At 49.8% G+C, this 12,455-nt stretch overlaps 1 protein-coding gene across 1 annotated transcript; it reads left to right on the top strand.

Moving 5' to 3' along the window:
* Positions 1-608: 608 nt before the first annotated feature.
* On the top strand, positions 609-11,128 carry LOC311517050 (E3 ubiquitin-protein ligase TRIM39-like). The gene is made up of 7 exons (XM_084621584.1): positions 609-1,241; positions 2,744-2,830; positions 4,295-4,525; positions 5,661-5,683; positions 6,786-6,901; positions 7,927-7,959; positions 10,514-11,128. The coding sequence occupies exons 1-7, from the start codon at positions 822-824 to the stop codon at positions 11,023-11,025; spliced, it is 1,422 nt and encodes a 473-aa protein (XP_084477710.1). The 5' UTR covers positions 609-821; the 3' UTR covers positions 11,026-11,128.
* The last annotated feature ends 1,327 nt before the right edge of the window (positions 11,129-12,455 follow it).

Raw genomic sequence — 12,455 nt, 5'->3', positions numbered from 1 at the left:
ATAACAGTGTAGATGTTCCCGCTCAGGCTGAACCCCGGGCTTTGAGGAGGACAATTTCAGAGCCCGTGCTCCAAGTTCTGGGATTCGCTGCCATGGGAAGGGTTTTTGCAGTGGAGATTTACCCTTAGGCACCTAAGTTGCTTAGGCACTTTGGAAAATGTTACCATAGAGCTGCTAATTTTGAGTCCTTAATCCCAAGAGAATCCTTCATCTAAACTGACAGGCCTGCAACACTCACATTTTCTGCGCAAGAACATTTCCCTTGCTCCTGGGGAAGGGTATAGGAATGTGTGTCTTTCCTCCATGCCCCCATATTGACTCTCCAGGACAATGATACTCAGGCCAAGGCTCGAAAGCTGCAAGCGGCTCTTTAATGTGTCTCATGTGGCTCTCTGCAGCACGTGATATTAAAACACTGTGATTTAATTATTAACCAATCAGGAAGCTTTTACTATTTCATTAACCAATTACATTATTAACTTGCACTAAGTTAGTAACTTATTTGCTGTCAGAATGATATATATTAACTAAATATTTCCCCTCTCAGACTGTTTAAATATGAATATAGAGCACTATAATAAATGAAACAATGAAGTCACATGACTGTGACTCTTCTGGGTAATACTGATTGCTAAATTGGCTCCTGAACTACTGAGATCTGAGTATCACTGCTCTAGGGTGTGACTTAGGAGCTTGCAGGGCAAAGGACTTTCTGGGCACAAAGCCAGGGGAGGAGGGCGTCCACACCCACTGCTGGCAAACCCATTGCTGAGCAGACGAAAGTGAAACTCACTTTGCTTCTGTTTCCTGGAGAAAGAATCATGGCTCAGGCTGCTGTGACTCTGACTGAAAATCTCCAAAATGAAGCCACTTGTCCCATCTGCCTGGACTCTTTCAAAGATCCAGTGATCACCGAGTGCAGCCACAATTTCTGTGGGGCATGTATCAGTGAGTACTGCAAGGAATCATCCGGGAACCTCTCCTGTCCTCAGTGCAGAAAGACAATCCAGCCAAGAAACTTCAGGCCTAACAGGCAGCTGGCAAACATGGTAGAAATCGCTGTGCAGCTTGGTGTTGAAGCAGCAAAGAAAGCGCAAGAGATTGTGTGCGAGGAGCACAAGGAGTCTTTGAAACTCTTCTGCGAACAGGACCAGAGACCGATCTGCCTGGTGTGCAGGGAGTCCCGGGGGCATAGGGATCACACCCTGGCTCCCATAGAGGAGGTGGCGCAGGCCTACAAGGTAGGAAATCCGGCACTAAGTAATGTCTCTGAAGAGACGCTGTCTAGGGGCTCAGTCCAAGTCAATGGAAGTTTTCCCATTGAATTGTAGGGGGGGGGCAGAAGCTGGTTCTAGTAAACAAACCAGGTCAGGGGAAGGTCAGACCCCCTGGCTCCCTGCCCCGGAACGCACTGCCCATTCTGCCCTATACCCCCCCGGCTTCCCCCTCCCCACCAGGGACACACTGCCCAGCGTGCCCTATCCCCCCGCAGCTTCCTCTGCAGGGAAATCACTGCTCATCATGCCCTATACCCCCCGGCTCCCTCCTCCCCCCCAAGGGACTCACTACCCAGCGTGCCCTATACCCCCCGGCTCCCCACTCCCCCCGAGAGCCTGTCCTGCTGAGAAGCCAGAGGAGAGATGAGAAGAGAAATGGACGATGTATGATGAGCAGACCAATTTGGGTCTGGCTCACTGATCCGGCTGCTGGTCTTGTTCTAATCCCTTCTCGCTCAGGTGCTGGCTTGAGTCTTCTACTCATTGTGGCTCATCTTGGACTGGTTTGTAAACTGTAAATGCTGGTTGTTCTGGTGGAGTGCTTTAGGGTGAAAAGTGTTATCGACACATCTGTGTGTAAGCTAGGGAAATTCACAAACAAAACCTTTGTTAGGGTTTGTAATGGTGACAGTATATTTCAGTGGAATTTACCTACCACTCAGAAAATGCATACAAGAGCTAGGTATTATTATTCATTTGTTGTGATTTTATTTATTATAATCTCAATAGAGTTCTTCTACCTCAAAAACTCAGAAGTAACTAGTTAAAGCATGAAGACGCTTAATTCATGCCATATATTCATCCTTCACTTGCAGTCACCCCATGCAAGTTACACTGTAGCTAGTCTTCAAACATTCACAACAAAAAGGATAACAATAGATAACATTGTAAGTGTTTATTATCTGGAGAATTCAAACTTTGGTAACTGCTCATTACATTTAAAAAAAACAAACCCAACAACTCCTACTAACTCTTGCAAACTTCCACCAGACTAAAAGTATGACTGAGAGTATGATGAATTTTTACATGCCAATAACTTAATTGATCCATTTTATTAATGTAAAAACAAGTGTTTATATCTTTTCAAACCCTTTCCAGCTAACTCAGCCCCCAATACCAGAAGGCACTTCTCAGTAAGATCAACAAAACATCTTTGGGGGCCCCATATCAAAACATTTTAGAATTATTGGCCAAAAAGTTAGGATTTTTTTCAACAAGTAAACTAAAGCTTTAGTCATGATAACTTTAAAACTCTTTGCCTGAGTTTTTTGGCTTCTTTAGGGGGACGTTAGAGGAGGGCTTGAAAACTGGACTTATAACGGGGAGCTGGCCTTAACTATCAAGCTGCTACTGTCACTCCATAAGAGAGCTTTGCAGATGTGTAGAGCTGACATAACCAAACATAATACTGCTGTATATTGTGTAAAATAAAACACGGAAATCACCAAATCCATATTTCTTTGCAGGAAAAGCTTCAGAGCAATTTGTGTTTCTTACAACAAGAGAGAGAAGAATTTGAGCCGTATGGAGAAGAGAAAAGCGATGAACTGCTGGTATCTACCTACCTAGCTCTCTACTTGTTTACATGGGCCTCATCACAGCAGTATTAGGGCTCATATTGGCTGCTCGCATGACAAGTGGGCTCACACCATGACTTTGACAACACCGCCACGACCCTGCAGTTTCACACAGCGCACTAGGGAACTTTTGGGCAGGGTCACAGGGCCAGTTACTGCACAGGAGGCTGGTAGATTTACATCTGAGCTTGCCGTGCACTGACCTGCCATATAGACACGGCCTTAGTAATGTGGCAGTAATACAGGCATGCTTTGCACTTGGCTGTTCCATGAGCGGACAGTGCGGACTACACCCCCTCATGAGTAACATGTTACTCTGTCTGGGGTCCATAGAGCTGGCAGAGCTATTCATTGCAAACAGTATTGGTTACAGATGTATTCTCGTTCTGGTTAGCAGATCACTTCCCAACTGATCTTGATCTTCTACTAATGTATCTGTTATTCCCTCCCTCCTCTCCCACTGTCTCCATATCCCTTTTAACCCCCACTTTCTACTGCTACTATTAGTTCTCCCTTACCCTCACTGCCCTCCTTCAACCCTGCCCCCGGCAAATCCACATCTCATCTCTGCTGCTTCTGCCTCGCCTCTGGTGACATCTACCCTAACCCTGGTCCTCCCTCCATCCCCATACTCCCTGCCTCCCACCCCCATCCCCGTCACCACCTCTGTCCCTCTGGATCCTCTTTTTCAATCTCAGCCCCCGTTCACAACCTCCCACTTTTTGTTCTCTTGCTCTCCCTGGCAGGCTCACTCCGTCTCCAAAAGGGTTAGTTTGCCAAGACTTCTTCATCTCCTGGCACCCACATAAAATCAGGTGTCCCGTCTAACACTGTTTCAATACACACTTTCCCCGATGGTGGCCTCCTCTACCCTCAACCACTGCCTCCACACCCCCGATGCCTCCTTGGCCACCTTCTTTGACTTTGAGTCCTGGCTCTTCCTCTCTTCACAATCCCCACCCTCACCCTTGGGGACTTCAGTTTCCATACTGGTGTCCAGCCCAACCTCTTAGCCTCCCCCTCCTCTTCTCCTTTGACCTTCATCCCTATTTTGAATCTCCTTCTTGACAAAACGGCTACTCACTTGACCTTGTCTTCTCTAAACACTGCTTCCTCCCTAACCTCTCAGCTCCATTTCTTCTGTCCTGCCACCACCTCATCTCCTTCAACAACACGCACCAGGTCCTCTTGTCATTTCCAGTGGCTTCTCTACAACTCCTCCTGCTGTCTTCTCCACTGGCTCAGTTATGATTTACTCCACTTCTCCATCTCCTACCCCTTAGACTCTTTTGTCCTTCTTTCTCACTGTAAGGTTTATTCTTCCAGCCCCCAACTCTGTCTCATCTGCCACATCCACACACACAAGGATCTATGGAGAGTGAAAAGACTCCACCTGTAATACTGACGTGCCCCTCCCCTCGTTATATCTGTTCCCTGCAGAGACAGACAGAATCGGAGAGACGGAAGATTTTGTTGGAATTTGAGCAATTGCATGACTTTCTTAGTGAACAACAGTGCCTTCTTCTGGCACAGCTGGAAGTGCTCGACGAGGAGATTTTAAAGAGGCGGAATGAATATGTAACCAAAGTTTCAGAGAAAACGTTACTACTCAACGAACTCATCAGCGAGATAGAAAGGAAATGTTCCCAGCCAGCGACAGAATTCCTGAAGGTGAGGCTGCATTGTACATACTCTGTGACCCTGTGCAAAAAGAGGAAAGACTCCTGAGCTAGTGAAGCCCAGCTATGGGATACTGGAGTCCAGGACTCAGAGCTCACGGTATAACTGAAATACTGACTGTAAGATTGAAACACTGAACTATATGGTGTCAGTGGGTCTCTGGATTATATGTAAACAGAGGCAGTGTTTCTTCCTCTGAATGATCTTGAATAGAAATGGAGAAAAATTACCCATGAGGAGAAACTCCAAACAGTCTCTGGGGCTTCAGAAAGTACCTGGTGTCCAAAAGGTTAATGTTTATCTATTTAATTCCCACCTGGGATGTCACCTGGGAACTGGCTCATTTCCTGGGTTCAGAGAAAGCCAGTAGGTTGCTATGTAGGCAGGCATGAAGGGAAGATTTCTGGCTGCTGGGAGATGGGTCAGGTCAGGACTTGTAGGAGGAACAAACCCCACCCTTTAAGGAAGTCCTGTGGCCTTCACTTCCAACCAGACCAGGGACACAGAGCACGTCAGGATCTGAGGCTGACTGTGGAGAAGAATGGGGAGGAGCCCAGAGGGGCTGCATGCAGGGAGGTGTCAGGACTGGAAGAGAGGGTGAGCGCAAGGCTTCTGTGCCTTTTGGTCTATGAGGCGGGGGAAGAGGTGGGTGGTCCTACGGCACTTGCCGCAAGAGGCTAGAATGGCTGGAGGCATCTTATCTTCATGAGGTGGGAAAAAGGCAGAGAAAGAGGGGCTATGGAGATGAGAAGATGAGGGAGCCATCCTTGGGAATCAAATAAAGCCTCCTTTTACTTCTGATTCTGGTGCCGATTCTGCAGTGAAAGTCATGCAGGCAGACCCCTTCGCCTTCATGGAGCCCCACAGATGGGCAGGCACCTGCCCATGTGAAGTCAATTGTAGGATGGGGGCCTAAGTTACCAGAAATCTAATGTTCTCCAGTGTGGAGATCTGCAGATGGGACTCAAACTGCAAACACAAAGTGATTCAGGCCCCCCAGCAGAAACCTGCCGGGCTGGATTCACCAGCATGGCCCCACTGACTTGCCCTGGTGTAGCGGAGAGCCGCATTCGACCCTCCTTTCTTGTGGCACATGAACTGATCATCTGTTTTCTTTCCCTTCTAGGACATTGGCAGCACCTTGAACAGGTACTTACTGGGCTCGTTCCCGCTCTCCCTCCCCCCATGGTGTGCTCAGAAAAGTCTTGGAAACAGTCCTGAAGACCCAGCTTCCCAGCATGCAGCAACTGTGGGAATGTTTTGTATTTAATATATCTGTCATTTGTACAAAGGGGCTGAGTTTTGGTTGCCACGGGAATGGTACTTTGATAAAAACTCAACTTTCTTTGTTGTTTTACATTTTTAAAATAATACTAAATGACTTGGCATTTGGTGAGAGCGAGGGGTCAGGCAAGTCCCCTACAGCCAGTTGAAGTCAGTGAGTTATGTCTGCTCAGCAGCACTGAAAAATCATGTTTTTAGCCTCTATGTACCTCTCTTTCTCCTCATGTAAAATGAGGTGTTAACTCCCCAGTGGACAGGGGACCAAACCAGGTATTGGGAGAGCCGGGTTCTAGTCCTAGCTCTGCCACTGACCTGCTGGGTGACTTTGGGCAGTCACGTCCCCTCCCTGTGCCTTTGTCTAGTTAGATTATAAACCCTTCAGGAAAGGGATTCTCTCTTGTTGTGAGTTTGTGCTGCTTCCAACCCAACGGGGCCCTGATTTTATCTGGACACTTCTGTAATCTGCATAACAATAATAGTTCATAGCGGGGTTGTAAGGTACACATTTGTACTTGCTAAGCAGTATAACTGCTGCCCTTCCTATTTTGATAATTGCCATGCGGATTAGATGCACTTGTCCCTGTTAGGGTGTTGATGGGCTCAGCAGCTCATAGGCTGAGGTCTTTATTCTCTCTGCGCGGGTGGAGAGTTTGGGATTCGACAGCTGGGTGAATGTTCTCAGGGTGCATCGACACTACTCGTGCTGCTGCAGCAAAGCTGGAGCATAGACACTGACTAAAACAACGGAAGAAGGTTTCCATCACTGTAATAAATTTAGCCTCTCATGAGGTGGTAGCGAGGTTGACGGAAGAATTCTTCCATCGATCTAGCTGCATCCACAGTGGGAGTTAGGTCAACCTAACTGCATTGTACAGGGCATAAAATTTTTCACAGCCCTGAGTGATGAAGGTAGGTCAACCTAACTTTTAGGTGTAGACCAGACGTCAGGATATGTGTGTTTTCCTAGGTGCGAGTGTGTGAAAGTCCCAACTCCAGCGCCCGTTTCTCCTGTGCTGAAGAAGAGAGTCAGCGACTTCTCTGAAAATAATAGCCTTGTAATGGGGGTGCTGGCTATGTTCAAAGGTAAAACAAAGTGACCTTGTGGGTGATGTCTCCAGTCCTGTCTCCCCAGGGGCCCATTGTGTTTCTCTTCCATCCCATTCTCTGGTTCATGGTGCCCCATATGCTGTTGCTCCTTTGCCTCTGTCCTCCTCCCCCACTCACTCTTTCTCGTCTGTTTTTTATCATTGTGGGTCCCCACCACGTCTCTCACTGGACCTTAGCTTTTTTCCTCACCACTCCTGAACCATCTTCAGCTACAAAATCTCTGCCAGCTGATTCCTCATGCAGAAGTGTGTCTGCCCTTGGTTCTACTCTGTCATGTCTTGTTGGCACCTATGAGTCTCCATCCGCTCCGGAGTCCTGTGAAGCCTCAATGCAGCCAGTGCAAAGGGTTCTGGGAACTGAATGTGTTTGCTGTACATGAAGGGGCAGAGAGGGTGATCCACAATTTTGGGAGGTGATATAACAGAACACTCAGTGGGAGCTGGGAGGAGGGAAGCAATGGGGTGTACTTGGGGTGGGTGGCGGGTTGTTCCAAATTTTGGCTTCTGTCCCCTCTAACTAGAGATAATCATGCTACCACCACAGTGCTACAAAGACTGGCAGGAAAAGACACACACACATAGCCTACTAGGGATTGTCGCACCAGCCAGAGTGACCATGGGTGATGGCATCACACCAGGCGCCATGTAGGGAAGTTCCAAAATCTGACTCAGTCTTGCAAATCCATGAATCTCTGGATGGCCCCACAGGCGGCCCCAGCTAGGGTCATGGCATGTGCCTCTTTGCATATCTATGGAAAGTTAGAGAACCCGGTGTGCTGGGGTGATTTTGTCCCTCCTGGTGACATGGCTGAAGGGTGTGCAATGCCGGTTTTGGATATGATGAACAACTGATGGGAGGCCAGATCAGTGTGAGATTGTGACATTTTGCACAGATTCCAACCACTTTATACTCAGGATTTGGCACAGACAGCATATCTGGAATAGTGCCATGAGAACTGGTGTGCATGACATCTCATCCCTGTCTCCTTTTTCTTCATCTAGAGAATCTGCGAGCTCAGCTGGATAAAGAAAAAGGTACGTTTCTGTGACTGCCGGGAACAAATAAGAGGCAAAGATTTTCTAAAATGAGGTACTTACTTCTCCATTGCAGAGATGGGCGTAGGCCACAATGTCTGGATGTGGATTTAGAACACAGCGAACTGGCGAGGGCTCAGATCTGGGTTGTGATTAGGTCTGTTATAGAAATACATGCCCAGCATTGTCCTGTGACAATGGTAAAGAATCCTAGAAAGTTGCTGTCTTCTAACACTGAACAGGGAACGTTACTCAGAACTTTATTAGCTCTAAAGCTACTCTGTCTCTCTCTGCTTCTCCCTTCTGACTCAGATTCAGCAAGGTATTAAACACGTGTAACTTTAAGAGGACTACGTACATGGTTGAAATTATGCACTTGCTTAAACACTTTGTTGAACTAGGCTCTTAAAGAAACAGCGCACATATCCTCACAGGCACTTTTGGATTGGGATCCAGATTCATAATGTCAATAAAGTTCAAGGATGCTCTGATCCACAATTTTGGTTCAGACCATCTCTGCTCCCTCTGGATTTTCTGGGAGAAGAGGCAACTGAAACCAAAGAGAGGTTTTCGCTATTAGAAGAGATTGTCTCCACCAGCTGTATGAACCCCTGGAGACAGGCAGGTGCCATCCTGTGACGCAGTTAGTTGTTGCTGGAATGATGGTTTAAAGGAGGGGCTGAGGAACTGTCAGTGTAATGAAAAATACAAAATAGGAATGAGGTGAAAGGGCTGGGGCTAGACAAACATAAGATGGTTTTACTGAGTGGCCAGGTGACGGCAGGCCAATGAGAAGGTGATCACTACTTTATAGAAACTACCTTGGGGTTGGCGGCAGCTGAGTTCTAAGACTGACTGTAAGCCCTGGCTCCTCCATACCTGTGGGCTTTAGCCTGAGGTCCAAGCTGAGTTGCCGTGTCTTCACCGCTATTCTAACCCATGAGCTCACGCAGGTTGGCTAACCCAAGTTAAGAACAGACCCTTTTTTGTAACCCTAAGAACTGTTACCATCGCTAACTCCCTAGTATTTAGGCCCTGTCCACAGTAAAACTGAAACCGTTGTAGCAGCAACAGTGTCTTTTAAACATGATGTTCTACCCCCTTCTCCTAAAGCAGAGTAGATAAGAACTGTGCTAAAGATCTATGTACCCTATAGAGTCTACATAGGGGCCTACACTACACAGTAGAAATAGGCCTGATCTGGATATGCAACAGCCTTACATTCAAAAATATTTGGAACCAGAGGTTTGGTTAAGGCCATAACAGCAAGAGGAGACAGCCCCAGAATTTAGATCTAGGTTGGGATTTTGAACATCTCCCTCCATTACCACCCCCAAAAAGCCAGGGATACAGGCACATCCCTGCTTATAAAAATCCCTGTCCACACTGGTCAAGGAAATGGTGCTTCCACTGAGCTCTCACCAGCACAGCTTCCACCATTGTGGCATAAAAGCACGCTTCTCTCCAGAAAAGCATAGCACAGAAAGTCACCGGGGAACTCGCTGCACCTGTGTCTCTTTCACTGCCATGCCAGGGTTGAAACAGAAATTGAGACAAGTCCCGTGTGCATCCGGGCTATGGGGTGACAAGTAGAATCCAAAGTGGACTGGAAATGGTCCAACATACAATCCGCTGAAGCTAAAGCCAATTGCATTCATGGGGTTAAATCCTAGCTCTGCTGAAGTCAATGGCAAAACTCCCATTAGTTTCAGTGGGTCCAGGATTGCATCCATGTGCAATTTTATTTATGGGCGACGGATATAAGAGGCTAGGGGAGGCTAAGCCTCCCCAAATGGGATTCGGTGCCCCTCCCTCTGGAGGTGCACCGGCCTGCCGTCTTTGAAGCACCGCCTCTGTCGAAAGGGCACCTGGGCCATTGCCCCGCTCATGCTCCGCCCCGGGGCTCCACTCCTGCTTGTCCTCTTCCCCTGTTGCCCCACCCATGCTGCTCCTCTTCCCGCCCCTGCCCCACCTCTTCCCCCCCGAGGTCCCGCCCTCGCTCCACCTCTTCCCGCGAGGACCCCACCGCTCCCATCCCTGAGGCCCCCCTCCCACTCCTTAGCGAGGAGGCCTCAGGGGAGGGGGTGAAGAGGTGCGAGCAGTGGGCGGGGGAGGCTTTGGGGGAGGGGGTGAAGAGGCGCGAGCAGGCAGGGATCTCAGGGGAGGGGGCTGAGTGAGAGCAGGGCCTGGGGCAAAGCAGGGGGGTGGAGTGTTAGTGGGGCCTCAGGGGGAGGAGGTTGAGCAGGGGCGGGCCTTGGGGGGAGCAGGGGGTGGGACCATGGTCCAGGTGTCGGTGGCCCCTCCCACTTCCGGCGCTCGCACCTAGCCTCCCCAAATGCATGAGTCACACATCACCCATGTTTTTATTCCTGATTTAGCTCCAGTGGAAGGAGTTTTTCCTGTTCTTGGCTCAGACCAGGAACATTCCTCCTGCCTTCCCCACTTCATTTAATTCTGGAGGAAGGAGATTCACCGATTTGCTCCAGAGCTGACCTGAAAAGGGGTTCTGCCTCTCTCTGATTGTCTGCCTCTCTCTATCTGCATCATTCTCTAGTCAACGTGACTCTGGATCCGGAAACAGCAAATCCCCACCTCGTCCTGTCAGAGGATGGGAAAAGCGTGAGACTTGGAGCGGGGTGGCTGGATGTGCCTGACAATCCCAAGAGATTCATGGTGAGCCCCTGTGTCCTGGGCTCTGAGGGATTCACAACAGGGAGACACTATTGGGAGCTGGAGGTAGGAGATGGGGATGGCTGGGCTGTGGGGGCTGCCAGAGAGTCTGTGGAGAGAAACGGGCCGTCAAGGCTTCAGACGGAAGGGATCTGGGCTGTACGGCTGGGCTGGGATTGTCAATATGCAGCTCTCACTTTCCCCCCGACCCCTCTCTCACTTGACGAGAAGCCCAGGAAGATCCGAGTTCACTTGGACTATGAAGAGGGGCAAGTGACCTTTTACAATGCAGAGAACATGGCACAAATCTTCAATTTCTCTGCCTCTTTCAACGAGAAAATCTTCCCTTACTTTTGGCTCTGGTCCCCAGAATCATGTATCCAGATGTGTCCCTGATGGGTATCAAGCTTCTTACAGTGACTCTCACAGGAGAACTCCTGCACAGTTGCCTGCAGCTGGAAAAAGAGAGGATTCATTAAAATAGCCCTAACTAAGCGAACGCTCAGACATGACCTGCTTGTATTTCTCATTGCAGTAAGTTCATCTGTACTCATTACCCATAGCCTCGGGCTGCGTCATCTCCTGTGTGAATTGCCATCAACCTGTAGGGTCTACTGGATGTTATCTACTGCCCCTTTAAGTGTCCATGCCAGGTTGTCACCACAAGCGTCGTCGCTTCACTCTGCTGGCACGCTTATGTCAGGCAGGGGTGTGATGAGGTGTAATTTGTGACCAACACAGCTGTGCCGGCAAAAGCCCCGAGTGTAAATGCAGCTATACTTTCAAATCTGCACTTTTACCACTAGAGGTAAGGCTAAGGTTTTGTCATGGTTATTTTTAGTAAAAGACAGGGACAGGTCTCGGGCAATAAACAAACAGTTACGGAAGCCTGTGACCTGTCCCTGACTTTCATTAAAAATAACTGTGACACAGTGGGACTGAGCCTGAGCCCTGCTGTGGGAGGGGAGGGAGGGAGGTCCAGCACCCACCACCACTGCGGCTGACAGCTCCAGGGTCCCCCCAGTAGCTGAAAGCTGCAATGGCCCCCTGCCCCCTGTGGTGGCTGGGAGCTCCAGGGGCCCCCCGTGGCAGCTGAGGGCTCCAGCTGGGGTGTGGGCTCTGGGGATGAGGAGTTTGGGGTGTAGGAGGGTGCTCTGGGCTGGGACCGAGGGGTTTGGAGGGTGGGACGGGGATCAGGGCTGGGGCAGGGGGTTGTGGTGCGGGGTGCAGGTTCTGGCTGGGGGTGCAGGCTCTGGGATAGGGCTGGGGATGAAAGGTTTGGGGTGCAGGAGGGTGCTCTGGGCTGGGATCGAGGGGTTTGGAGGTCTGGAGGGGGATCAGGGCTGGGGCAGGGAGTTGGGGCATGTGGAGAGGCTCAGGGGTGCAGGCTCTGGGAGGCGCTTACCTCAAGCAGCTCCTGGAAGCAGCAGCATGTCCCTTCTCCGGCTCCTAGGCAGCGGCACAGCCAGGCGGCTCTGCTGCACGCTGCCCCATCTGCAGGCACTGCCCCTGCAACTCCCGTTGGCGTGCCGGAGGGGGACCATGCCGTAGCTTCCGGGAGCCATGTGGCGCAGCCTCTGACCCTGCTCCCCAGCTGGAGGAGGGCCATGCCGCTGCTACTGGGAGCCACATGGAACGGCCCCCGACCCTGCTCCCCAGCTGGAGTACCAGAGCAGGGCAAGCCCCAGATCCCACTCCCCAGAGGGAGCTTGAGGGCCAGCTTAAAACAGCTGCGGGACATAGTTTGCCCACCCCTGCTCTACATCCATCAGGAGGAGAAGGAAGAAGAGTCACATGAAACTAAGGTGGTTTAGTAAATTAATTAT

This window comes from Lepidochelys olivacea (genome assembly GCF_965140295.1).
Source record: "Lepidochelys olivacea isolate rLepOli2 genome assembly, chromosome: 2".
In the NCBI taxonomy this organism is placed as follows: domain Eukaryota; kingdom Metazoa; phylum Chordata; order Testudines; family Cheloniidae; genus Lepidochelys; species Lepidochelys olivacea.
This window is presented reverse-complemented; position numbering and strand designations above follow the sequence as displayed.

Excerpts from the sequence above, each read along its gene's own strand:
- LOC311517050 (XM_084621584.1), top strand. The coding sequence starts at position 822 with ATGGCTCAGGCTGCTGTGACTCTGACTGAAAATCTCCAAAATGAAGCC. Across the intron at positions 4,526-5,660 it reads CAGCGACAGAATTCCTGAAG|GACATTGGCAGCACCTTGAA; the intron begins GTGAGGCTGCAT and ends TTTCCCTTCTAG. Across the intron at positions 5,684-6,785 it reads ATTGGCAGCACCTTGAACAG|GTGCGAGTGTGTGAAAGTCC; the intron begins GTACTTACTGGG and ends GTGTTTTCCTAG.